A 25,733-nucleotide genomic window follows, 5' to 3' on the forward strand; every position below is an offset into this window, starting at 1 on the left:
CGCCATCCTCCTCAGGTGGCCCGCCCACAGCCCATCCACTCGGGCCTCCTACTATTCCCATCTTCCCATTCTCGACCTGTAGGCTCGACATGTAGTTGAGCGCACAAATTTCTAGAGTCTGGAACTGTTTTGGCGGCGTTGACTGAGGTCCGAAATGAACACGCCTCAGCCGAGCACTGGGTGGATAAGGTCCATGATGACCTCAAGCTTCATAAAGCAGAATTGATGATGGGTATGAATGATTGAGAGGCGAAGGCAAATGCTGATGCTACTCAAGTCACTGCAACTCTTCCAGCTGTCGAAAGCCATACTCCTCGACCGGCACGAAATGTGCAGGTGGTCCCGCTCCCAGCCACAACGCGACATAGAACAGTTTCGAGCGATCCAGCAGGAACATGAGCGCGTTGAGGATCCAAACGCCCCAGGAAGTCTGCGGATGAAGGGCATTGGGCATGCCAGGCGCAAGCTTGTGTGCAAGCTCGACAGTGGGTCGCATTTTCTCCTCGTACTGTGCAAAAGCGCGGCCGTGGTCGTTTGGGTGTTGCAGGATAGCGCCCGCGAGATTCCATGCGCCTGTCAGGCCGAGCGTGGTACCCATCCCTGAGAAGGGGCTCGCACAATATCTAACCTGGCGTCAGTGAGGGCTGGCGGGATACTGCGAAAGAGGAAAAAGAAGAAGAAAGGGGGTTTAGAACAGGACGCACCCCGCATCACCTAGTAGAGCTACACGACCTTTACTCCAGTTGTCCATCTTAACCTGCGCGATCATATCATAATAGAAGTCCTTCGTCTTCATCATCCCGTCCACTATCCTGTCACACTCCCAGCCGGCATCTTGGAAGAACTCCTTCATCAGCTGCTTCTGCGCCTGGACCTCCTCGCGTCTATTAGTAGCAACCACAGAGAGCCTCTCGTCGGTATCATTGATGAGGGTCATAAACACCGTCACCCTGTCCCTTTGTTCATCCGGCCGGACCATCACACCTCTTCGCCCAGGTGCATGAAACCACCTCCGCCACATGGTATCATTCTGCCCAGCTGCCATGCTGAAAAAGGCACCATACACACCACCAGCGAGCTTCTTCACCACACGATCAGCATGCTGGCCCCAAACCATGCCCCTCGTTGTGCTCTGAAGCCCGTCAGCGCCAACAACGAGGTCAAACCTCCGCCGCTGGCCGCTTTTGGCGAAGTGAACATCCACCTTGTCCCCATCCTGCTCGATACTGTCCAGATGGTCACCCCAAATGAACTCAATCCCCTTCCCTCCCTTGGCTCTCACCTCCTCGCCCACCGTCCTCGCCCTTTGGTACAGGATCTCTGCAAGTGTTCCCCTCAAGATCTCCACGTCAGCAGTGGGCGTCGACATCTTGCCGCTCTTGTCAGCCGAGAATTGAGCCCAGATTCGGTTCTGCATATCCACCAGACGCACGCCCTCCTCCCCCGTTGTCCTTGCTTTGATCTGCTTCTCAATCCCTAGGCGGCGGATGATAGTGATCCCGGCCCCACGGATGTCGATATTCTGGCCTTCTGTCCGCAAGCCCGGCGAGCGCTCGAGGACGGTGATATGCGGTTGCTGATCGGCGGGGAGGTCGGATAGGAGCAAGCAGGTCGCCAGGGCTGGGCCAGCGATGGAGCAGCCTATAATAAGAATGTTTAAGGGAGCCATTGGGTGGACTTATTGAGATTGTATAAAGAGGCACTGATTATTTGCAGAGACAAGCTCACACATACGTGGTGGGACGCCTCGACTTATCTATATACTTAAGTATATAGGACCTATTATGTTAGTAGGGCTCGTCATGAGACTACACTGTACGAAGTGGTTCAGACGTAGGAACGAAGGATCAGATTACAACTTGTCACTCTTCTTACTCTAACGTGGTCTATTGCCTTGGTCCAGCCTGGCAAATTATCGTCAACGTCATCTACGGCATCGTTGTAGGCGCCTACCTAGTGGCTTCGGGCCCGAGATGTCAGCATTTTCGGGCCCGGCGCCTTGACCCTGTAGTTTAGGGCAATCCGCGTCACTACCAAAATCGCTAGGCCCGTAAAATGCCGGAAAGAATCATCGTATTCTCACGGCACAGTCAAGTCCAATCAGCTGGAATTTTCATTTCTAAACTTCCTCTTCGTCATTTTCAATTCGCTGGGTTATTGCTTGCACCCTTCTCGCTCGATCCTCTCCGCATCGTGCACAGCATGGTGCGTACGCGGCGGATCCCGCTGACCATTCTAGACACGACTCCGGCTTAGTCACGACATCTGTGCCCAAAAGTCATCCTCGCTCGGGCCCGAAACTGTCCTTGTAATACGTTGTTCTCCTCGAATCTTCCTCCATGAACTGCGCCGGCCAGGAAATCGCATAGAGAACTGCATTACAATCATTCAGCAATGGCGACTAAACAATCGGAGACGGCCCAGAATTCTCCCTCCGATGCTGCGCATAGAGTCTCGGAGATGATGCCGCCTGCAGCTACCTCGATGCCGTACAACTGCCAGTTATGTGTGAGGCGGAAAGTCAAATGTGACAGAACCGTGCCGACATGTTCATCCTGTGTCAAATCTAAACAAAAATGCGTCTATCAGGCCCCGCCAAAGCCACGAAGGAGGAAGCGTAGGCACGATGAGACTGAAGCTTCCTCCACCCCTGAAGAAGATCTTCATGAGCGCCTCGCTCGTTATGAACACATACTACGAGAAAACGGCCTTCTTGAAGTGGGAGAGGACCAACCACCCGGTGAGACTATGAATAAGGCCAAGTCCCAAACAAAAATCAATCCAGAGCCATCCCATGCGCCAGCGGGACAATTAAACGCCCCTTGCATGCTTGAAAGGCCAGGAAGACTCGTCTCAGGGGACGGGAAATCGCGATACATCGATAGCACGCTTTGGCTTGACACTGGCATGGACGACATACATGAACTTTCCGACGATGCAGAGGGCCCGCATGATCTCAACCTGGGTCCCTCGTCCTTCATGCACAGCTATGATCCGGTCTCTGCCGCCCTACTAGGGATCTCGCAGAACCTTCTCGAGTTCCATCCCAGTCACGAACACGCGATGAAGCTCTGGCAGACCAATGTCCATAACGTGCAGCCGCTCTGCAGGATATTACACGTTCCGACTACAACCCAAATGGTCACCTCGATTTCGAGACAACCGTCAACGGCCACACGGGCACAGGAATGTCAGCTTTTCGCCATATATCATTTTTCCATCTACACCTTGAGCGACGAGGATTGTCTACGTGATTATTCTGAATCACGAAGTGTGTTGTTGACCAGATATGAACATGCCTTGCGGCAGGCGCTCGTCAACGCATCGTGGCTCAAGACCACAGAGATGCCGATCATGCAAGCCTACATGCTGTTCCTGATCTGTGGGCGCTCCTATCTGGATCCACATACGTTTTGGATGCTTACTGGTATCGCGGTCCGCATTGCCCAGCGCATGGGACTGCATCGTGACGCCGAGAGCCTCGGTTTACCTCCCTTTGAGGTTCAAATGCGGCGACGCCTCTTTTGGCAACTGGTCCCTCTCGATGGGTTCGCTGGTCAGCACTCAGGTACCGGCATCAGCATGCCGCCTAACACGTGGGATGTTAAGAAACCGCTGAATCTCGACGATGATCAGATCTATCCTGGCATGACGCAGCAGCCTGAAGAGGTCAAGGGCGCCACTGACATGATATATGTCCTTATGCGAGTGGAGCTCTCAAATTTCTACTCCCGAAAGGCATTGCGTTGGAAATCCGGAGGTGCTGGGCCCAGCGTCCACCTGAGGACAAGTGGGGATGGTATTGAACTGGTCGATCAAGTCGAAGCGGCCATCGAGGACAAGATTCTTCGATACTGCGATGTCATCAGTAAGTATTTCAAGGACATACAACTTTTCTCGGAGATCAACTGTCGAAGCTCAGGCCTCGGGATCAGAACATAATATTAACATACCTGATATTAGACCCTCTTCATTATCTCGTTATGTTAATCGTCAGGTCTGCTGCAAATATAGTGCGCCTACGTATACATATGACGCCTCTGATGAACAGCCACGCGATCAGCGACGCTAGGAGACGCAAACTCTACGAACTTGCACAGAGGATCCTCGATGTAGACAACGCGGTATATCGTCACCCGCAGCTGCAATGCTGGCGGTGGCAGGTCAAGGAGTTTTTTCTCTGGGATGCACTCATCTGTATCCTTACCAGCCTCGCGAAGCCGGGTTTCTTCTCGCGTACAGAACTGGATGCGGCATGGGCCAAGGTGGGCGAGACCCTCACCAACCACCCGGAGATTACCGGATCAAGACGGCCTGTGTATAGTGCTGCTTGGAAGGCCTTGATCGAGGCCTGGGAGGCCAATCCGCCGAGCAACTCAGACCCTGAGCCCAAGTATATCATAGAGTTGAAGCTGAACCGGAGCAAGGTGAAGAGGGTCCCGACAAGCCAGACCCGCGATGTGACGAGTGGAAGATCAGATATTGAGGCCGTGGCACCCCTGGACTCGACCATTTCCAACTGGAACGAGGCCAGCTTGGACACCTTCAGCGGATATAGCCCCGGCGTCGCAGATTGGGTGTTTTGGGACCAATTTTTCCAGAATGCTGTTGCCAATCGTGACTAGCAGTTTACTTGGAGTCTCCTCCAGAATTCTGTACTCAGCAGCTACGAGAGCCTGTCCCTTCCCTCTCTTCAACACACCTCGTCTTGAACCCAACCACAGCCGCAACGCGACGTGCTCGGAAATGCATTGTGCATTTGATGAACAATGGTAAAAAGCTAGGCTGTCAGTGAGCCCTGTAGGGGTGGACTCTGACAAGATTGATTGGTGGCTACTAGCTGAATCACCGGATCGTCTCTAGCTCCTTCACATAGGACAGGAGCACTTGGGGGGAAAAAAATAAGAAGAATGAAGGTATAAGGAGAGGAGGGAGAGTGATGATGCAACCCTACAAATGGAGCGCAATTAAATTACAGGTGATCTTAAGCACAAGGAGGTTGTAATGCAAACGATGCAAATTCACTATGGTTCCATGACCACTTCTTCGGAATGCAACGTACATGGCCTGTGCACCAGCTTATGAGATCTACTGTTGAGGATCGGCTTCTTCCGAAAGCATACCTTGAAGTTCGAAAAAGGGAGGCTAGCTTAGTCACTTTTGAGGGCCTCAAACCCGGCCATTCTCATAGGCTGACATTCGCTAATGATGTGACTGGACGGGCATCGAGCGGTGGGGACAGGCCTTTAGCTGAGCCATGACATCAGAGCTTATGCGACCCCCTGAGCAGCACACCGCGTACCGTAGCTGTTTTCATGCCCCTCCTGGCTCGTGATGGGGTCCTCCAGACGAAGATTTTGGAACTGGAACACAGCAGCAGCAGTGTAAATCACGGAAGTTGATGATAAGTATCGAGACAGCACTTCTAAACACTGAAGACCGACCCACATGTAGAAGCTCGCAGAAGACGACGAGAGTGATTCGTGTCAGTAGACGATTGTTTGGTTAAAGCGGATGTTGAGCTCTGGCCTGGATATCCCCGCTTGTGCCAGCATGCAGACGGTGCGGGGCGGGGCCTGACAGGTTTACTGTAACGGCAATCGTTTGACCTGAGCATGATTTCGGTAGGTCTCAGACCATAGATTGGCTAGGCAAGAGCAGGCCAACAAGGGCCACCAGGCTGACCCAGCCGTCGTGGCGTTGCTGAGGAAGCTACTATGGTGGGCGCCTTACCCCGCGATTTCTCCCTTGATATCATCCTCGTGTTTCTCCTCTTCTCTTTCCTTTCCTCATTCCATTCTCCATCCGCCCCCAGTCAGATCCTGAACAGAAGAAAGACCAGCACTGTCGTCGTCATCATCATCGTCATCACCAAGTACCTCTCTTATCTTCATCACACAATCACAGCAGTACCTTCCAAGGCAGTACGATACCTCCTACACGATGTCTCAACCAGGAGTTTGCCCCGTCGTTGGTACCACCAACTCTGTACTGCCCCCTTCCCATCCCGACGTCGACCTCTCAAAGCCTGGCCAAACCTGCCCTGTCGTCGGCGCAAAGACGGAGCATCATGGCAATCTCCACAAACACCCTTCCGTTCCCGTTCCCGCCGATGCGAAGAACGATGCGACCTCATCTGCCGACGCACAGAAGTGCCCCGCCCTGAAGACCATCGTCGATGAACCCAAGTCAAAGGAGATGGACGACCAGGTATGCCCCGTGGTGGGGCCAGTCACGACGATTCTTCCTCCTCACCATCCTTCCACCGAGGGCCAGCCCGACGACGCTGTCTGCCCCGTCACAAAGGCTCATATGGGGCATCATAAGGGCAAGGTGGCTGAGCATCCGGATGTCCACAATGCTGGTGCCGGTGCGGTGTGCCCTGTTGTCGGCGCCAGATCCTCCTGAAAAAAACAACTGAACAGCCGGACGAAGTGTACAGAAGGGCGGAGGTTTGGAGTGCTCGACATCGGAAATGAACGCATAGGGTAGTAGTGCTGGCATTCAATCCAGTCGCATTCGCTCTCACCTGGAAAGCCCTTCACTTACTTACGTAGGCATTGTTTCCGGTCTTGGCGTGCACTCCCCAGAACATCTTACAATCTGTGCCGGCGGAAGGACATTTGCAAGGCTACTGGGATCTAGTGATACACAGCCTCTCAACAACAAGCTGTCCTCGATGGCCAGAACGTTTGATGTGATGCTTCAAGGTTGTCTATTCAGACAAGCATAGCTTCATAACCAAGAGGCGTCACCGCAAATGCCATCCCATCCACGAGAGCCTCTGGAGTGACATTTTCTATTGTGACCTTACAAACGTGGCTAGTCGCCTTTCATGGCATTCGAGCCGTCCTATTTATACATATGTCAGCCAAAAGAAATGTCTGGTAGTATCTGTCGAAAATGAAAGGGGTTCAACGCGCGGCCTTGAGTAAAAGTACTGGATCGAGAGACAGCGGGCTGGGGTATGGTGTTGAATCCTTCCATATGCGAATTGTGCAGGGTGTGAATTATGCCTCCATGGGTTCGTTGCTGAAGTGAAGCTTGTATTTAGTATTACGCCGAACTTTCGTACATGCTTCTGTCGTGCAATTAGCTTGTGATATGTCGACTGGAAAAAGTAACGAGAACAAAAAGATGGCGAACGCGTAAGCTCCTGGCCTTTTATCCTGATCAGGACACTCAAAGTCGCACACCTTGCTGCAGGGACAGGGACCATGTTCAAACTCTCATATAAACATAATTGGGTCGTCGGTGGACCTCGCCGTCGCTTAATGCAACGGTATAGGCCTTGGTGCTGTTGGAAGGCAGATCGCCCACAGTTTAGAGGACATGGGCTTTATAACCCATCCTTGTAATATGGGGCCGACTTCTTGAACCTTCCGAAAGAGTCACATTACCCTAGCACACATCAAATCCCACCCCCGGAACCTGAACTTCGCAATCAACCCCGGAGTGTGGGGGAGATGCATGCGGCTGGGGATGTCGTGGTAATCTCGACAACATCACTGGTGGATGCAATCTAGCCGACGAGGACCTACAACAACTACCTGCATAATTTATGCAGGCGGCCTCGAAGATGTGCGGTGGCGGCTTCTTAGGTGGTGGAAGGGCGCCATGTGGGCATGTTGTCGTCAACGAGCCCCGATGCGTGCACACATGCAGATCCTGTGGATATTGCGCCAACCATCCTCTGGATAATGTCAACCTCTTCGAACGGCCTCTATTGATTCATCGAGCAGGTGCCAGAGGGGGCAGTCACCATGTACCTCGGATCCGAATCGAACAACCCGCCACAACACTGCTTCTTTGGGCACAACGCATTGCTTTCGCCCCTTGCAGCAGGCTCGGCTCGTAGCTCAAGGTCATTTCGTTGTCCCCATGGGAGTCGAAATATAAAAAGGACAGGAAGGTCGCTTTCCTTTCCGGTGGCTATGTATCATTCATTCAGAGGCACCGAGGCTACTACACTCATTAGAAACAATCATACATGCTATTGAAAAAGAGCAACATGTCGTCCATTCGCTCCTCTCTTATTTTGGCTTGCCTGGCCGCGGCCGGCCTCAGCCCCTTCGCCACCGCTCACCCTGGTGAGAGCCAGGACGTCCATGTCGCTGAGATGAGAGCTCGCGACCTCTATTTGAGGGACCAGGCTCATCTTCGCAAGCGATGTGGCTCTCACCTCCAGGCTCGCGGCCACGAGACGCGGGCCTCTGAGCGTCGCAAGGCCCTCGTTGACAAGCTCCGAGCGGAGCGCGGTATCCACGCCGACAGTAAGTGTCCCATAGTTGTGATAATCACCACAGAAGAAGACTATTTTCCCTACCTAGACTTGGTAGCCAAGTACTGATCCAACATTACTCGAACAGCCCCTTACTATGGGAAGCGCAGCCTCGTTTCGGTTCTTGCCACGGATCATAACGAGACGCTTGTGGACCCCGACGTCGATCTCAGCACTTCCCAAGATGCCGTGTTCGGGGACAACACTTCTTGTCTCCTCTGGCCTTCCATCGAGCCACTGGCTGAAGGACCTTACTGTAAGAACTCGACCTCTAGAAATAATCACGTCGTCGCGGAAATGTGCGTGTATGTGGACGTGGCCATTAATGAGCGACCCCAATATTAGACGTCCGTGATGAGTTGATTCGCCAGAATGGCATCGAGGGTCTCCCCGGCATCAATATGACACTTGATGTCCAGATCATCGACACCAGCACTTGGTAAGTTTATACCGTATCCCTGGTCAAGCACTGTCTGCAAGACACTGACTCTAAGCCGTTCAAAGTGAGCCGGTTGCGAACCAGTACACGGAATTCTGGCAAGCCAACGCGACCGGCGTGTACAGCGGGACTGACAACACCGACAACGGTGACGGCACCGACCCCAGCATCCTGAACACCACCTTCTCCCGCGCTATCTGGCCGACGGATGATGAGGGTGTCGTCCAAGTTGACCTGCTGTTCCCGGGCCACTACGCCCCCCGTGCTACCCACACGCACATCATCGTTCACCAGAACACCACCGTCCTGGCCAACGGCACTCTCGAGTGGGGCGCCGGAACTTTGGACTACGTTGGTCAGATCTTTTATGACCAGGATTTGATCGATGAGGCTGATACCGTCTATCCTGTAAGTACACGCCTAGATGGCATTCTTTGGGGTGTCATTGCAGGTCCAGCTATGCTGTGTGAATCTTGCTCCTTTCTCCGACTCGCCCAAAGCGAGCACTTCAGATTTCGAATATTGACTGTTCCACTAGTACACCGAGAACCCGAACGTGATCAAGCCCAACAGTGAGGACATGGTGATTTCGACTCTTGCTGCTGACGTTGACCCCGTGGCGTGGTACGTGTACCTCGGCGACTCCCTGGCCGATGGTATTGTCGCGTGGGTCACCATTGGTATTGACACCAGCGCGGTCTACGATGTGGAGTATGCTGCCACTTGGACCGCCGATGGTGGTGTCGAGAACCCAGATGCGCCTCAGCCTTAATTGGTAGCAGTGAAAATTGGGGTATTTGGCTGTGGCTTTGTGGAGACGCGCGCCCAACCGGGGTAAAAACGTGGAAGACTCAAAGTATACGGCTGAGTGTACATGATTATGGCATACATTGACTCTATACTACAAAAATGACTAGGTTCATAGCATAACAGTGCTTAAGCTTACCTATCAGAAACTTGTTGCACCTGGAGATGATCTGTAGAGCCCTGCCTTGCTGAGAGAACGCGTCCGTCTTGTTGTCTGATCCGCAGATTTATCTCTGTAAAGTCATTGGGGCACCTTTACACAACTACTTTTCTGATGTTATAGAATAAGTAAACCAATAATGCAGGCCGGAATCAGTCACCCTCACCTGCGCTCAAGGAGAGCATGAATCGCCGGATCATATCCGAACGGAACGGAACAAAGATATCCCCCCCACAACGCCATGTCTCTATCGATACCCCTCAATGATGACAGAGGCTTACAGGCAGCCACTAGGACAGCACACTCGTGTGAGTATTAACATACTGTACTGCTCGCCTCACATTGGTTGAATTGCAGACTGCTTCTCCTAACAGAGTCTACTTTTCTTCATCATTGTACCGACACCTTTATCTGCGCCGCCGCCCTTCGAGACTTGAATAAAATATCAGGCGCACAGCACAAGATGGCGAGTCTTCTCAATTTCGGCGTGATCGGAACCAACTGGATCACCAACAGCTTCGTGCAATCGGCCCACGAAAGCAAGAAATTCAAGCTCGTGGCTGTGTACTCTCGAAGACTTGAGGCAGCACAGAAATTCGTTTCAGAGACTCCCTCCATCTCCGATGCGTCCTCCGTGAAAACTTACGAGGATCTCGACGCACTGCTATCGGACAAATCACTTGACGTGGTGTACATCGCTTCCCCGAATTCCCTGCATTACGCCCAAGGCATCAAGGCCCTGAATGCCGGCAAGCATGTCATCGTGGAGAAGCCTTTCGCCTCCAATCTCAAAGAGTTTGACGAGCTTTGCAAGCTGGCAGACTCCAAGGGCCTCTTCGTGCTTGAGGCATATCGGCACATCCAGGAGCCGAACTTCCTTAAGCTCCAGGCCCTCCTGAACGACCCTGTGAAGAAAGCAGAGAAGTTTGGGCCAATATACGGAGCAAGTGTCAACATGGCAGTGTACTCTTCCCGCTATGCCAAGGTCCTGGAGGGCGAGGAACCCAACGTGCTCTCGCCCAAGTTCTCGGGCGGGAGCCTCTGGGACATGGGATGCTACCCAATCATGTTCACACTCGCCCTGTTTGGCAAGCCTGTGTCGCAGGCATATCATCCAGTCATTATTCGCACTGGCGTTGATGGCGGGGGCCACATTATCATGAGCTATTCTGCCGAGGCGTCGAAGCAGAAGGAGAAGTTCACTGTCCACGCTCATACAAGCAAGATTTACACCTCGACCGCGCCCACCGAGATCTATTGTGAGAAGGGCACAATCCGGGTCAACGGGGCAACAGGCGTTACGGACATCAACACTATAGAGTTTGTGCCTAGTGGTTCCAAGGATGCCGAGCAGTTGGCTGACACAAACCCCGAGTATACGGGCATGCTGAATCTGACGTGGGAGGCGAAGGAGCTGGGACGGATCGTGTCTGAGAACGATAGAGAGGCAGAGAGCGCCTTGAGGAGTTTAAGTCGGGATGTCCTGGAGACCATGGAGGATTTGAGAAGGCAGAATGGTATTGTGTTTGCCAGTGAGCAGTAAGGACGAAGTTTTGGGGATATTCCAGTCTAAATTAGACCAAATACCGATTGATCATCATGTTCTGATACATTTGAGCCAAGCTGCCCAGGGCCGGCAGGGTTCGCAACGTTCATGGAGCTAATGAATGTTGTGCAGTGCGCGTATACCACTTGATCCTGCACTCACTATTCTCGAGGATGCAGTATTTCTAGCCCAAATGGATTTTTGCTAGACATGTCTTGACAATCGGCTTATTTTAGTGAACCATACTGGACGGCCGGACGGTGCGGAGAAAGAGGCGGGAAGCGCTCGACATTCCACACCAGTAGCACTTGGCGCCCAGGACTTGGCAGATGATCTAACCCGGCTCATTTCCACGTTTAACCAGTAGGCTCACTTGGTTGTTGCTAGCAGCGTTAAATAGAATGTGGTTTCGATGGATTCAAGTCGAACGAACCGCGTTAATTTGTTAATACCACGAAGAATCACCTGCGTGTATCGGCGGACGAATCTGAGACTGCCAAGGGCGAAATGGCAATGGCAAGGGCGGCAAAGCAATATTCTGACATCAAGAAATATAATACGTTGTCTCAGCAACCAAGCTGTGATCCCAAGCTGATCTGAGCGACTCGTTAGTTCTTTCTCATCGAATGCCCGGGACTGCCAAGCAACGGCCAAGCAGGCCAAGTCTGCATCGCCTCGTTGTTTGCTTTTTGTGCCCATCTATCCTTGGACAATACGAGTACCTAAGCTTCGAGGAAGTCTCCTGAAGTACGCAGTTGAACTGGCACGGCGTCTCGGTCTCGGACACATCATTAAGTACTTGCACGTAAAGCGCGGAGTCGCTTTTTAGATGGTGATGCAAGCCAAGGCCCAAGAGACGCCCATCTCCTGAGGCCGGGTTTATTATGGCAATTCTGTTCCTTCTGGATTCTGCATACCTCCTCCTTACAGAAATGCTTTCATTTTCTTCAAACTTCTTTCAGCATGTTGCAGAACCTCCGTTGTCTCGGTATTGTCTCTTTCGCCCATGCAGCGACGGCTGCACTGACATTGAACGTGGACGAGCCCCGTATGTGTATCCCATGAAACTCTGTGTCCAATACCTGCCGTCTCGTTTCGGGTCCTGACTGTCACCTTCCAGAGTCCATCAGAGACAATGCAGCTCTTGTCGCCTATGACCTTCTCGCGACCTTCTACCAAGGCAACCAGACTGGCAAAATCCCAGGGATCCTACCCGGCCCTCCTCCAGATGGCGACTACTACTGGTGGCAGGGCGGTGCCTTATGGGGCACGATGGTCGATTATTGGCACTATACGGGCGATGAGTCCTATGTGAACACGACCAAGGAAGCACTGCTGTTTCAGACGGGCCCAGACAACAACTACATGCACCCAAACTGGACGGCTTCGCTGGGGAATGACGATCAAGCATTTTGGGGACTCAGTGCCATGCTCGCTGCAGAGACGTTGTTTCCGGATCCACCAGCAGATGACGCGAGGCAGTGGCTTGCCCTTGCGCAGGCGGTATTTAATACCCAAGCCCATCCAGATAGGCATGACGACACGTGTAACGGTGGACTGAGATGGCAGATTCCGGTCCACAATAATGGATACAATTATAAAAACAGTATGTGTCACTACTCCACACCCCCCATCTTGAATGTCTCTATCGACTAGAATGGCCCGCTGACGTTCGAAACCTTATTAGCTATCTCGAATGCCTGCTTCTTCAACATGGGAGCCCGTCTTGCACGATACACCTCGAACTCATCCTATTACTCTTGGGCATATGATACCTATGACTGGCTCAAGAAGCTGCAGTATATAGACGATGAATACAACGTCTATGACGGAGCACATGTGGGTACGAATTGCACAGATGTCAACAAGGCCCAATTCAGTTACAATGTCGGCATGCTCCTGCAAGGTGCGGCTTTCATGTACAATTATACTGCAGGGCAGACCGACAATACAACAATGAGCAATGGAGAAACGGCATTCTGGGAAGGTGAGGTCAACTCACTGCTGAATGGGACCCTCAGGGTCTTCTTTCCAGATGACATTGCTCACGAGGTCGCCTGCGAGGACGGTGGTACCTGCACGTCAGACATGCTGAGTTTCAAGGGCTATGTGGCGCGTTGGTTGGCGATGACAACGCAGCTGGCACCGTTCACGCGCGACAGGATCATGAAGGTCTTGCGGACGAGTGCCCAAGCAGCAGTCAAGACGTGTACCGGTGGCACCAGTGGGCGTATGTGCGGGTTCAAATGGCATCAGCAAACTTGGGACAACACAATCGGTGCCGGACAGCAGATGAACGTCCTGGCGACGCTGGTAAGCCTCCTAGCCACAAATACCGCAGAGACTGTCGCTGGAGGAGATGGTGGTGCACCAGTGACAAATTCGACGGGCGGAACGAGTACTGGGGACTCGGCGGCTGGATATGGGGACAAGCCATGGGAACAGGTTCTGAAGCCGATTACGGCTGGAGACAAGGCCGGGGCGGCCATACTGACATTTGTGCTATTGTCGTCGTTCACGGCGGCATCTGTATGGGTTAGTCTCGATGATAGTGTGGCGTTCGGCTCATGGGGTTTTGGTAAAGCGTAATTAATGCACAATAATGAAGAAACGAAGTTACAGAGTCTCCCGCTCGAGCATGAACAAAAATATGCCAGGGAAAGAAGACGGCGCAGACCCGATGAGCTACAGGAGGCTGCTGAGAATCATTTATGGCTTCGAATGAGATGTTAACGTGGCTCGCTCATCAAGCCAATAGCGCAATGTGCCTGAGCTCGCTATCAAGTAATGTCAGTACCAGAGAAATAGAAGATATTGAAGATGCTTTAGGTAGATCAACTCACTTTTGCACCTGTTGACCAACTTTCATAGGAGGATACTGAGTCTCCTCGCCCTCGTCTCGACCGAGGTTGAGCTGTTCCACTCTAAGCCGCTTCGCCCGGTCAGAAAGATCCGGGATGGGAGCGAGGTCGAAGTCACTGGAGAGATGCCAGAAGAAAGTGCTTGAGATTCGGATAAGAGGTCGTTCGGAAAAGTCTCTCTTCCTCTTTTCAATCGTCCCAAGTGTCTCCTTATTCACGACAACCTCATGATATCCTGCTTTCACGAGGCCTCCGGTCAGGTGCTCCAACTGCTTTCCTGCCTGTACCAGCAGGTAGTTGCCTGGTGGGATCTTGACGGCTATACGCTTGCCCGTGTTGCGTGCCCAGATGTGCAGTCCCGGATATCGTGAGCGACCATGAATCGTAAGAAAATTCAAATCAGTGTGGAAGCCGGCAAGGATCGTGTTCTCATCTCCGTATTTGCGAAGATCTGATGCGGTCGGAGCCAGGATGTGAGGGCCATACCGGCCTGCGTCGCTGAAAGTCTTTTCGGAGAGTCCCAGCCCAGTCGCCGCCATCTCTGCGAGACCAGCCACCCTGTAAGTAAGGACACATCGTCAGTGTCACAGAGAAGAGAAAATGATACGGAGCTTCATTTCCACTTACGCGTTCTTCATCGATGACCCCCATTGATTCATTGTCGGCTCCCATCTCTCCCTAATGGAGGGTGACTCGGGAACAATATTTTTGGCATTTAAGCCAGGAAATTCAGTCTTGTAAGGCGGGTGTTCAACAATCTTCCAGAAAAATCTGCATTTGGGATCGGGCTGATGGCCGGTAATATCCAGCGGCCTCTGGCTCGGTGCCAGTCGCGCAATAATGTCCAGACATGGCTCGTCGACCGCACACTTGGGCTTTTCCGTATTTTCTAGCGTAGCACCTATCTGGTAACCCAGCTCGGGCCGTTCGTCCTTCTTCAGAGCCTCCTCAGGCTGGGCAAAATAATCCTCGAGGAGATCCAGAAAGTCATTATTATCTTGTTCTGAGACCCGGCTGTCGTGCAAGAGCAGAGCACCATAGGTGATAAGGGCGTCGGCTGCTCGATCACATTCTGCGACAACAGCAGGCGAGTCGTGAGGCTGATCAAGAAAGAGATCGAGGTTGATGATGGGCAACTCCATCGATACGTCGTGGGTGGCGGCCATGAAGGAGGAACCCGAGTGTTTTACGGTTGCGCCCTGATACGATTCTGCCCGGCCGAATTCTGAATTTGTTGTCGTTGGCGATTTCAACTGGCTGCCGCAAGCAAGGCTGTGATGTTCATATGGAACTGGTGTGTTATCTTCACTTGATGATAAGATCTAGCAACTATCATGTGTCAGAGGCGGGGCAACGTGACTCTGTCTTATGATCTTGAACGACCTAACTTGATCAGGTAAGACCTTGTTTTTTTTTTTGTTTTTTTTTTGTTGCTGTGAACCACTGCAATCTAATGGGCTTAAATAGGGCTGATTTGACAGTGAATCCCCCACCATAATCTTCCCTTCAAAGTTGATCAACCGCCCGAAGCAACAATTTTTGATATGACTGGATATTTTCTGGGCTTACTATGCTCTAAGGTTTATTAGATCCAGCTTCAAGACGTAACGATATAAGCTGCATACTTATCTAGTATCGATCAATTTTTATTGTACCAGTCAGAATGACTTGCATGGTTCTTGTTATTAGCCTTGGCCACGGTATGGCATGATCAACGGATCAACTCGCCTGCACTCCTAACATGAGGTTACAGATATGTGTATTACGATCTTTCAGTGACTGACCACAACGACCAGCCAGTAGCAATGTCCGGATCCTGGCTCTCGGCCGAGTCATAGCTGTTGACCTGCCAGAAGCGTCAGGAAACGGGCCACTGATTCGTGGCGCATTATTGTTCGAAGGTACGGCGGTTGCCATCCTTCGAAATGCAACCTCAATTACGTCACGCATAGGCGTCATTATATAAATCGGTGTCTAGAAGAATGTCCTTTCGATCCTTCCACAATGAGTAGAGTTCAAGGGTAGCATCAAGGTTGTCGCTTTGCATTCCACACTGAGATTACCACCAGATGCTCAACAACGATCAGCACCTCGGCCCGTCGAGGTTGCTTTCGGAGAGGAGGAGACTTCCCAAAACGGCCGAAGCGAACATGCGGACGCGTCCACGAATATATGAAGTATGTCGACCCTTGATAGGCTTATTCTTCCCCCGGTTCGACGTGACAATCCCAAATTGTGAAGAGATCAAATTTGATGTATTGAGGTGGAAATCTGCAGACCTATGCAATATATAGGAGGTAACCCTTTACTACGAGTGGCTCAATTCCAGACAAATTTATCCCAAATCACCGCAGCTCCTTTGCCTTGAGCTCTGATATTAGATATCCAGAGCAGCCATGGGGGTGAGAGTTTCTCGAGACGTCAGGGCTGCCCTGATTGGCCTTCCTCTGGCCCAAGCAGCGCTTTACAGTGGAGTTGTTCAGACCGAGTATGGCCCTGTCCAAGGGTACCAGGCCTTCAACGAGAGTCAAGAAGGCCTGTCAGCTAACTGGGCCGACGTCGCTGTGTGGAAGGGAATTCCCTTCGCAGCTACGACAGCAGGTGAGGTTAGTTTGCACGCGCTCTTCCTACGGCCAGCATTCTAAGGTGTGCTGTGTTCGGCTAACATGCCAATGCACAAGAACCGGTGGAGACCTCCCCAAGCGGCCAACCCATGGAACACTACCTTCGATGCAGGCGAATTCGGAAACATCTGCCCTGGTGTCCTCACGGACGCCGGTACGTACACCGTCAGCGAGGACTGCCTGAACCTCAATGTCTGGAGCTCAGCAAACTCGTCCGACGCAAAGCTCCCTGTTGTCATGTGGAGCTGCCCAGCGGAGTCGACAGCTGCTGATTCCGAGTTCAACGGCGGCGGCATGGCTGATGCTGGAGTCGTGTTTGTCAGCTACAACTCTCGCACTGGTGTATTGGGATCACTCGCCACCCCAGAACTATCTGAGGAGCGCTATGAGGCAGTTGGTGTCAACAGCTCTGGAAATTGGGCTATGCTGGATCAACGTAAGTCATCTCTAGTTATTCAAAAAGCAACATTCTTCGTTAGGTAGCTGATTAACTACGGTGTGCAATAATACCAGAGGCCGCATTGAAATGGATTCACGCCAATATCGCCGCCTTTGGTGGTGATCCTGACCATATCACTGTCCAGGGCCAATCCGCGGGATCCGCGGCATCCTACCACGTTGTCAACAGTCCCCTTGTCGCAGGTCTGATTGTCGGGGCAATCATCGAGTCAGGCGTTCGTGACCCTCACGACCCGCTGTGCACCTCGCTTGCGGAAGCTTATGACAATCAGACCACCGCAATAGCACATGGCGAAGAATACCTGACAAGCCTGGGTGTGTCTACCATTGCAGAAGCGCGTAATCTGTCATTGGATACAGTGCTGGCTGCTACTTTTGGCGGCAAAACCGCTGCTATCGACTACTATGCTATGCCCTCGACGTATTTGGAAGAACTTCTCCAAGGTCCAGCAAATGATGTGCCGATCATCACCGGAAACACACGAGATGAGAGCGGTGCGACGTACGATCTCCAGCTCACCTATGCGGAATATTTGCAAGATCTAAACGAAACGTTCTCGGGCGAGTGGTTCGAGAGATTTTTCGAGGCCTACCCTGCGAATGAGAGTGGCAATGCTGGCGTGCCTTACAACGCACAATGGTCTGATCGTTCCAAGGTTGGGACATATTTCTGGACCCTGCTATGGCAAATCAGCGCATCCAGTCCTGTCTACAATTATTACTGGGACCATGCCCCCCCTGGACAAAGTTCGGGGGCGTACCATGAGTCCGAGATCTACTACGCCCTCAACAACCTCTATGCGAATGCTGAGCAGTTTCCCTGGACGGCCGACGATTATGCTATTGCACAAGAACTGAACGGCTACTGGGTCAACTTCATTAAGACTGGCAACCCCAACGGGGGGAATCTGACCTACTGGCCTGCTGCAAGCAACGCCTCGCAGGCGGTCCAGCATGTGGGTGACGGCTGGGGCCAGATCCCCGTCGCTCATGACTACCAGGTCCAGTTGTTCTCGGAGTGGTTTAACACCCTGGTCGCTTACTGAGCGTCTTGTGGGCATGCCCCTGGATTTATTTTTCCTCAAGCGTTCCCGGTGGAGATCGGCAGGCTGGTATTTTGCTCTTTGTGCCTGTTTCCCACCAAGAAGGTTCATCTTATGATTGTTGGGAGATGGAGGGTGTGTCGAATCGGGATCATCTCTCTGCCGGAACCATCTGGGCCCCTTCAGGAAGGATATCGTGGCGGGCAATGGTTGGAACGTGTGTAACGTGTTATTTTTTTCGACTGAATTTATTCATCCACTATTAAGACAAAATGTCAATATATTCCCTTTCCGTGGACACCTGTGAATTCTTTGAGGTTTTCTCCAACCGCAAAGAGAGATGGAAAAAACCGCAAACTATGAAGTAATCTGTGCTTTTGGACTTCTTATCAACAATGCGAACAAAGCAAATCATACGATAATGATGTGCTACATTTTCTCTATGAAGAAAGCTTTTTCGAGGTAGACGGCGATTACTTTCTTCGCAGGGGTATCTGACGGACTACTTCCCTTTCTCATTGGCATTCTGTTATCAGACCCAGCCATTTGAAATACATATGTATCTGGCTCGCATCGGGGCCGCTTTCAATACGACCGCATTGCCGATCTCAAGGCGACATATCAGATACAGATCGTGAAAGCGTGGAGCGAAGTAGCATTACGGAACGGTTACGCACAGACAGTCAACAAGATAATGTTCGCAGGGCAGTACAGATTGCCAGCCAAGAGAGAGAAAGATGTTAAAGTATTTCGGCAAGCTCCGTGATCACCAAATTCGCAGTATCCATGTACATTTGTGTCCTTCTTATACACACGGAGCCTCATAGCTATTTTTAGCGGGGGTTCTGTGGCTGTATACCTTTGGCCCCACACCTTGATGATATTGACCTTCCGACTACCCGTCCTATCCCCTGTCTTGCTGAAAGCGCAGATCAGGTTCTACTCTATCACTAGTAAAGGGGGAGCGGGTATGCGTCAAAGTCGTAGATCCACGTGTCATACGAGGCCTGGTCAAACACACAGTCCATAGTAGTGCCATTGTTGGTCCAGAGGGGCCGGAGAGGCCAAGAGCAGAGCTTTCCAGTTTGTCCCTCGTTGTCACCAGATAGAACAGTGGCATTTAGGAGGACTGGCTCCACTCCATTCTCAACCCAGTCAATCATCACCGCGAGATTGGTCTGGGGGAATGGGCCGTTAGGCTGCTCGCTGTTGGTGGCGCAGTGAGCAGCGCCAGGAACAAGATAGAGGCGATAGAATGCATTTAATGCCTCGCTGGATTCATTCAGGGACATGCCAGGGAACATGATCTTGCGCACGGATTCGCGGTAGTGGACGGATGAAGCTGTTGGGACGCTAGGGTCGGACTCGCCGTGGAAGTGAATGATCTTTCCACCGGACAGCGCGATATCGGTCAGATCGGGATTGTTGACCTGCAGGGTATCTTGGTACTTGGTCCACGCATACTGCATCCAATCGCGGACAGTATCATAAGTTACATTGTCCAGTGACTCGATACTGGAGATGTCGAGAAGCTGGACGAACTTGGCCACGAACTCTCCACCGTTCCCGTCAATGCTCAGGCCCCAAGTGCCGGTGGTAGAGTCGTAGGTAGTCGCGGCATCATCGAAATCGGCACCTGGCTGGTAGGACAGGTAGGCTTGGCGACCTTTGGTATCTTTGAGGCCGTCCAGTATAGTCTGAGCGACCTGGACGCCCAGCTCAGTGACCGTGCCGTTCTGGGCTGGGGTTGTGCTCGTTTGTCGCTTGCCAAATCCAAGACCAATGCTGCTGCTCCCGCTGCTGGCCGTGCAGTAGTAAGCAGCGCCGACCAGGGAACTGATATTGAAGTTCAGCTTGCATAAGTCGCTTCGGGCAATAACACCATCAGACTTTCCGTCCAAGGCATCGCAGGCTCTGATGGTAGCATTCACAATGAGCTCTAGCTCACAAGGAGGAGGGTAGTAGCCCAGGGTCTTCTCGACCACGTTGGAAGTAAGGTGGTTGATTTGCTGCTGGGCGAAACGGAAAGCAGGAGCGCCGACGATGATTCCGTCGTAGTCTGCACCGAAACGTTGCGCCTGAGACCAACCCTCGCGGCCGCCCTCGGAGCAAGACTGATAGTAAGTGTAGATCTTGTCCGTTGTGTTATAGAAGTTCTTGCTGAATTCGCGGCCGATCGTCATCATCTCATGTATGCCCTGATACCCGAACATGTAGGTATTCTGCCAGTTGACGGTTCCATTGGCATCGAGGAACACATCATCAAAAGCCTCGCCGTTGAAACCTCCGTCAGTGAGGCCAGAGGCAGCACCGTACATCACACCACCCGGCAAAGACCCTGTGGTGCTGGAGCCCTCATTGATCTCGTATGCCTCGCCGCCGGTTGTGAGGAACCGGTTCTTGAAGTTGGCCGGTCCCGGCATCCAGTAGGTGACAGCAACAGTGTCATCACGGGCGGTATGAGTGTAGTTGAAGGTGACGACGCAGTAGTCAATGGTAGCAGCCGGGTAGAAGGTGCTGCTGCTGATCGAGACATTGTAGTGAGCCGTCGTGTTGACCGAGGTCGAATCGAGTGAAATGCCCAAAAAGGTGCCATCGGCAGGCAATACGGATTCAACATAGGACGTGGTGCACACATCCCCCAAAGTTGCTGCATTTGCAGCTGCCACGACGGCCGCCGCAGCCAAATGAGTGTCGGCACGCATCCTGGAAACGGACGATTGTAAAGAATGGAAAGGTTGGTCGAATTCTATAGCTCTATAATGAGCCCAGATCCGGTGGGTTTCGATGATGAGTCGGAATGAGAAGTTCAAGAACATTGTTCCTTCTTGGCATCTCTTTGTACTATTATACTTCATGGAGGTCTGGTATGTTGGTCAGCCGTGACAAGGCTGAGTTTAGATCGTGACAGCCCGGCGGTAATGCTGGTTTTCGATACTACGTCAAGGCTTACGCGGTCGAGATTGTCGAATATTTGGCATTGTAGGCGAGTGCTGAAGTAGATACCCACCGACGGCGATGCCAGTATGCCGTTTGCACGCGCTACGGTATTTGCTCGGCCAAAGTCGCGGGTCTTTGCAGAACTTTAACTAAGGGTACCTGTGGACCCTCTCTGGCGTAAATGAATTTCTTTTTTATGCACATCGTGCGGACTTTTTACTTGCTTGTTCCGCATGCATGCCCAAGTACATTTTAAAAAGTCAGATACGGGAAGGCAACGATATGAAGTCTACAAGAGCCGAGTTTTCCGGTGAATGTTATCAAAACTTAAAAAGGATAAGAAACAGACGTGTCGACGGGCTCATCCGTGGAGATGTCACGACTGCGAAACAGGTAAGCAAAAAGGAAAGAGAAGTAGACGAAGAAGAACAGAAACGACATTTCCTCCCAAATTCCAAAATTATTCATAGCATGCTGCACCAACTCAGCCGACAGAGATCTGGACACTCCCACAAAGCTTGTTTTTGCCGTTCATCCGATATGATTCATAGCTTAGTGAGTGCCTCCACCACGTATATTGTGGCAGGACAAGACACTGGACTCCGAGATTGCAGGGTCGAGGAGGGTCTGTCATGCAAGCGTGGACATTGCCGCAGTTGAAGTTCCCCACCTAGTACTGAGCCTCATTCGACTATTTCTGGTCTTATGAGGGATCTAGTGTTCATCCTGACGAACCCATGAAGAATGTTTACTTGGGTACTCGGGCAAGTAGTCAAAAAGGGTTCAGAAAAAGAGCCGGGCTTACGTGGTCCTCGGGAATAGCCGGCCTGCCTCATCTGACCACATGATTGCTCAATGCCTACCGTGGACTGAACGTACTTGAGCCTCAGGGTTAGCGCAGGCAGTGTTGAACTTTCTGTGAGACAGAAAGCCGGACGCGACAAGTTCTCGTTGCAAATCCTAGCATGCTGCGGACCCCGATGAGGGTATCGAAGGCCTCCATAGTCTATAGGATATCTTGATTTTAAGGTACGTCATCTCGCATTTGCAGATTGTTCCTGTGCGTGTGCGCCATGCCTGCAGGTTACCATCTGCTAGGAGTCTCATGGCCTGACTGCCTGAAGAGGTTGAAATTCCACGCTCTCGAATGAAGGAAGATTTCAATCCAGATCAGAATCATCAGCAAGTAATTTTTCTCGCAGAAGTTGAGAAAAACAAGAAGAAGAGAGAAGAAATCCGACATCCAGAAACCCTTCGTCTCTGAAACGATTACGGCCTTATGGTTTGGTTTATTCAAAGGCCTTGGCGGATCGCGGAGGTCAAACAATCGCGCACCTTTTGGCATTGGGCCTCATATTCTGTTGTAATCACACATATTTGATCCTGAAGATATACATTATTTTTCGTTTTCTTTTACTGACATGCAACAAAAAGAGCTTAAGATTTCGAATTTCTTTCGTCCCCTGAAGACACTAGGTAACACATGCGGCGGTTGGGATTGTCTTGTGAAGGTCTATAATTCTTGTGAACTACCTTCATGGTCTTGGTTTACTCCCTAGCGCCAATTAGCTCCTCTTCCAGTTGGTAATGGATCAGTATCGCCCGGCTTCAAATTTGCCTTGGTGCGTAAACTGAGTGTTGCAGGTCAGGAAGCGATCAAACAAACAACGGACAAGACTACAAAGATAGTGATGAATACGGCAGGAGCGACGCTCGTGAGCATGTCAATGTCTTTTGAATTCATCTTCTGCGGATCATCTGCTAGTCTCGAGTCGTCACCCTAGACCATTTCGTGTTCATCTTCGACTCACGTCTCTGCAAATCCTCCGACCCTCCAGATCTGAAGGAGTTCGACCATCTCATGTCTCTGACTGTCAAACTATTTCATCAACCGGGGCTACTAGGAAGGTATGCCTCATTAACACAGTGGGCTCATCTCACAAGACTTGCCTGAGATTCTCGTCCAGCAGCCTAGGCTGCGTCATTTCACTTTAAATATGCCCGTTCCCGTTGAGGCTTTCGATAACCCACACCGCTTTCACAATAGTCACGATGAGGATATGCTGTACGCTCTGGGGGACACTAGTCTCGAACAGCTACTAGCATTGGAGAGCTTCGAGCTGCAAGGGACTTTGTGCTCTCTGAAATGGTGGCAAAAGTCGCAGCACTGTCAATGAGACAGACTGATCTCCGTTGAGACCAGGATAGTGACATCAGAGCTGAGTTTATGAAAAGTTTGAACAATGTGTCAACAGCTCAGAGGCTCGTTAGTCTGCTCTCAGAATTATATGAGAGGATGCTTTTACCTTATTTTCTCCAATATGGAGTGGGAAGAATGGATGAGGATTATTCAGTGATGATGGAAAGAATGCCCATCAGTCTGCACTGTATCAAATTCTGCCCCTTGTTATATATAACCAATTAGAACCTAGGACCTGAGCAAGGGCAACCTCTGTTTGCTCAGCCCGAGGCGTTAGATGATGCTAAATGTCTGGCCACCCCCCCTGTTGCCATCTAAAGCCTCACCCTGCATGATTCCATGCACATAACACTCTCCGACAAGAAGGTACCTTTCGCCCCAGGGTCGAAGACAGAAGGGCAATTTACCCCCAAATAAAACGCATATAATATCTCCCTCCTTCATGACCTTGGGCCCCAAGACGTACCTCCCCCTCTTTGTTCTGGCAAATACCCTGTTGCCCGACGCTCCGTTGGCCGCACGAGCCCATTTATATTCGTCGCCTGCTTTTGCGAGTTGACGTATCCCCTCATGTACCGTGCAAGTCCTGCCAGCTGCCACGGAGATATATGCTGCACTATGGGCAAGCCACTCGTCTCTTGCTGCAGAACCTGCTAGTCCATCTTGCCAGGCAAGAGCAACGCAGCCATTGCTTAGAGTTTGAGTGTATGCAAAGACTGCAGAGTCTCCGTTGACGTATGGAATCTTCAGATCGAAGTCACTGTGACCACATATTTCACGCCATACTCTTTCGATAGATTGTGGCCAGATTGCGCCATCAACGTGGAAGTGCCTTGGTTCGAAAGGCACAGCGCAGACCTTGACGGTATCCACATGCAAGCCCTTTGCATAAAGAGTCTTGGAGTTTCCGTCCACGACAAGATCTGGGCGTATTCCTCGGCTGGCGTCGTGTGAGGTCGTGGGCTCATAAAGGATATGCGACTGATAGATTCGCCAATCCGGCACCCATGTCGGTAAGGCGAGCCGTTCTTCAGGACCAGGCACCTCTGACAGAGGGGAATGAGATGGGAGCTCGACATGCTGGACAGCTGCGAGGGTGATCATTCCCTCATCACCCCCTTTCAGAGATCTGATGGAGACATCGCAATACACATCCTCGACCGAAGTAGCATAATTAGCCACTACTCCACGGATTTGCGCGTTTTGATACGCCGAAAAATGACCAAGGAAAGCGAATACTCGATCTCGCGGATCGGTGGCCCCAAGATGCCGGGCGCGGTGCAGCTCGTATATGAAGTTATAGCGATTTGCGTGACGACTTTCCTTATCGGGTTGCACGTATCGATAGTACAAGTATTTGATCTTAGCCGTCTGTATGTTGACCTGTTTCCTCAGGTGATGATACTCTGTGAGGTCCCTACAAACCGAGTGTAGAAGATCCCATTCCATGGTTCCCTCGCCCCAGAAAAGGGTTGCTGGTGTCCGGGTGCCTATCTCCTGAATAATCCAGACCCGACCGAACTGTCCAGGTTTAGTGCCAACGGCCAAAGGCAACGAATTTTTTCCTATGAAAGGGTTGGCTTACCCAAGGTCTGGTCGTCAAAGCTCGAATGGAGGCCCACTGGTCGTCGCTTAAAGCGTTACTGTCAATCTGGTGATCCTTGATGATCTGTGAAAGGTGCTGAATGGAAGTGAATGAACTCGGGGCTATGGATTCCTTGTCTTCACCAAGCCACACTAGGATTCGAGCTGCATTCCGGTATATACCATCCATAAACTTCACTTGCTGACTTCTTTCTTCCACGTCGTCCTGGTTGATACAGACTTGATCTGCCCAGATGCGTCTTGGACCTGTCAACAGCCTGACTCTTTTCAGTGCCATGAATAGGCTCCTAGTAAGGAGGATGGGGGCGCCGTTGCAAACCATGGCGAAATCTCGGCTAGGAGAGCCCCATACGTATGAGATGGCTTCGTATTCCCCAGCCGCGCCGCTGTCGACTGTTTCCAATTCGCCTTGGAGGACATCGTCGGGACCTCCAGGACTCAAGATCAATACCCGGAAAGAATTGTTGAGCTTCAACGAGTCATACTGAAAGAGGTCCATGTTGGAGGTTTTCGGTATCTCAAATTCCAAGTTGATTCCGGTTTGGTACTGCCTACGACGATATGTGCACAGCGGTTGAATCCTGATTATATTAGCGCGGCAAAGGATGGTCCGGAGGATTCCCGTTTTTCCTTGCTGGATCAGGCTTTGTGGGCCTTTTCATGCGGGGGCGTAAGCAGAATGGCACGAAGGATTGCGGGTTCGCAGATCACAGTTTCACACGACTAGTCACGTTGGTAAATATCTACAATGCCTTATCACAACAGATC

General features: G+C 51.5%; 10 protein-coding genes across 10 annotated transcripts; 6 read left to right on the forward strand and 4 right to left on the reverse strand.

Moving 5' to 3' along the window:
• Positions 1-403: 403 nt before the first annotated feature.
• On the reverse strand, positions 404-1,657 carry M406DRAFT_230398 (FAD/NAD(P)-binding domain-containing protein; the record flags this gene model as incomplete). The annotated part of the gene is made up of 3 exons (XM_040915835.1): positions 404-623; positions 705-1,261; positions 1,295-1,657. Coding segments are annotated over 3 exons (1,140 nt in total), but the record flags the coding sequence as incomplete, so codon positions are not given.
• Positions 1,658-2,481: 824 nt separating this feature from the next.
• On the forward strand, positions 2,482-5,023 carry M406DRAFT_282128 (C6 transcription factor domain protein; the record flags this gene model as incomplete). Its single annotated transcript, XM_040918469.1, has 3 exons — positions 2,482-2,762; positions 2,838-3,868; positions 3,964-5,023. The coding sequence occupies 3 exons, from the start codon at positions 2,485-2,487 to the stop codon at positions 4,623-4,625; spliced, it is 1,971 nt and encodes a 656-aa protein (XP_040772991.1). The 3' UTR covers positions 4,626-5,023.
• An 821-nt stretch (positions 5,024-5,844) lies between these two features.
• Positions 5,845-6,527, forward strand: M406DRAFT_358175 (uncharacterized protein). Its single transcript, XM_040923818.1, has one exon. The coding sequence runs from the start codon at positions 5,944-5,946 to the stop codon at positions 6,406-6,408; it is 465 nt and encodes a 154-aa protein (XP_040772992.1). The 5' UTR covers positions 5,845-5,943; the 3' UTR covers positions 6,409-6,527.
• A 1,592-nt stretch (positions 6,528-8,119) lies between these two features.
• Positions 8,120-9,492, forward strand: M406DRAFT_342668 (putative dioxygenase; the record flags this gene model as incomplete). The annotated part of the gene is made up of 5 exons (XM_040921795.1): positions 8,120-8,273; positions 8,370-8,537; positions 8,627-8,720; positions 8,786-9,128; positions 9,259-9,492. 5 exons carry the CDS (start codon positions 8,120-8,122, stop codon positions 9,490-9,492), a joined length of 993 nt encoding a protein of 330 aa, XP_040772993.1.
• Positions 9,493-10,079: 587 nt separating this feature from the next.
• On the forward strand, positions 10,080-11,294 carry M406DRAFT_358176 (NAD(P)-binding protein). The gene has a single exon (XM_040923819.1). The coding sequence runs from the start codon at positions 10,151-10,153 to the stop codon at positions 11,228-11,230; it is 1,080 nt and encodes a 359-aa protein (XP_040772994.1). The 5' UTR covers positions 10,080-10,150; the 3' UTR covers positions 11,231-11,294.
• Positions 11,295-12,196: 902 nt separating this feature from the next.
• Positions 12,197-13,822, forward strand: M406DRAFT_74934 (family 76 glycoside hydrolase; the record flags this gene model as incomplete). Its single annotated transcript, XM_040925782.1, has 3 exons — positions 12,197-12,281; positions 12,354-12,839; positions 12,921-13,822. The coding sequence occupies 3 exons, from the start codon at positions 12,197-12,199 to the stop codon at positions 13,820-13,822; spliced, it is 1,473 nt and encodes a 490-aa protein (XP_040772995.1).
• A 157-nt stretch (positions 13,823-13,979) lies between these two features.
• M406DRAFT_266465 (Clavaminate synthase-like protein) lies at positions 13,980-15,236 on the reverse strand (the record flags this gene model as incomplete). The annotated part of the gene is made up of 3 exons (XM_040917804.1): positions 13,980-14,010; positions 14,077-14,652; positions 14,722-15,236. 3 exons carry the CDS (start codon positions 15,234-15,236, stop codon positions 13,980-13,982), a joined length of 1,122 nt encoding a protein of 373 aa, XP_040772996.1.
• Positions 15,237-16,490: 1,254 nt separating this feature from the next.
• M406DRAFT_266929 (alpha/beta-hydrolase) lies at positions 16,491-18,223 on the forward strand (the record flags this gene model as incomplete). Its single annotated transcript, XM_040917840.1, has 3 exons — positions 16,491-16,700; positions 16,776-17,154; positions 17,232-18,223. 3 exons carry the CDS (start codon positions 16,491-16,493, stop codon positions 18,221-18,223), a joined length of 1,581 nt encoding a protein of 526 aa, XP_040772997.1.
• A 720-nt stretch (positions 18,224-18,943) lies between these two features.
• Positions 18,944-20,925, reverse strand: M406DRAFT_353363 (tannase and feruloyl esterase; the record flags this gene model as incomplete). Its single annotated transcript, XM_040922759.1, has 1 exon — positions 18,944-20,925. The coding sequence occupies one exon, from the start codon at positions 20,923-20,925 to the stop codon at positions 19,171-19,173; it is 1,755 nt and encodes a 584-aa protein (XP_040772998.1). The 3' UTR covers positions 18,944-19,170.
• A 2,708-nt stretch (positions 20,926-23,633) lies between these two features.
• M406DRAFT_265396 (HET-domain-containing protein) lies at positions 23,634-25,464 on the reverse strand (the record flags this gene model as incomplete). Its single annotated transcript, XM_040917731.1, has 2 exons — positions 23,634-24,881; positions 24,946-25,464. 2 exons carry the CDS (start codon positions 25,462-25,464, stop codon positions 23,634-23,636), a joined length of 1,767 nt encoding a protein of 588 aa, XP_040772999.1.
• Between the last annotated feature and the right edge of the window lie 269 nt (positions 25,465-25,733).

This window comes from Cryphonectria parasitica (genome assembly GCF_011745365.1).
Source record: "Cryphonectria parasitica EP155 unplaced genomic scaffold M406scaffold_8, whole genome shotgun sequence".
NCBI lineage: Eukaryota > Fungi > Ascomycota > Sordariomycetes > Diaporthales > Cryphonectriaceae > Cryphonectria > Cryphonectria parasitica.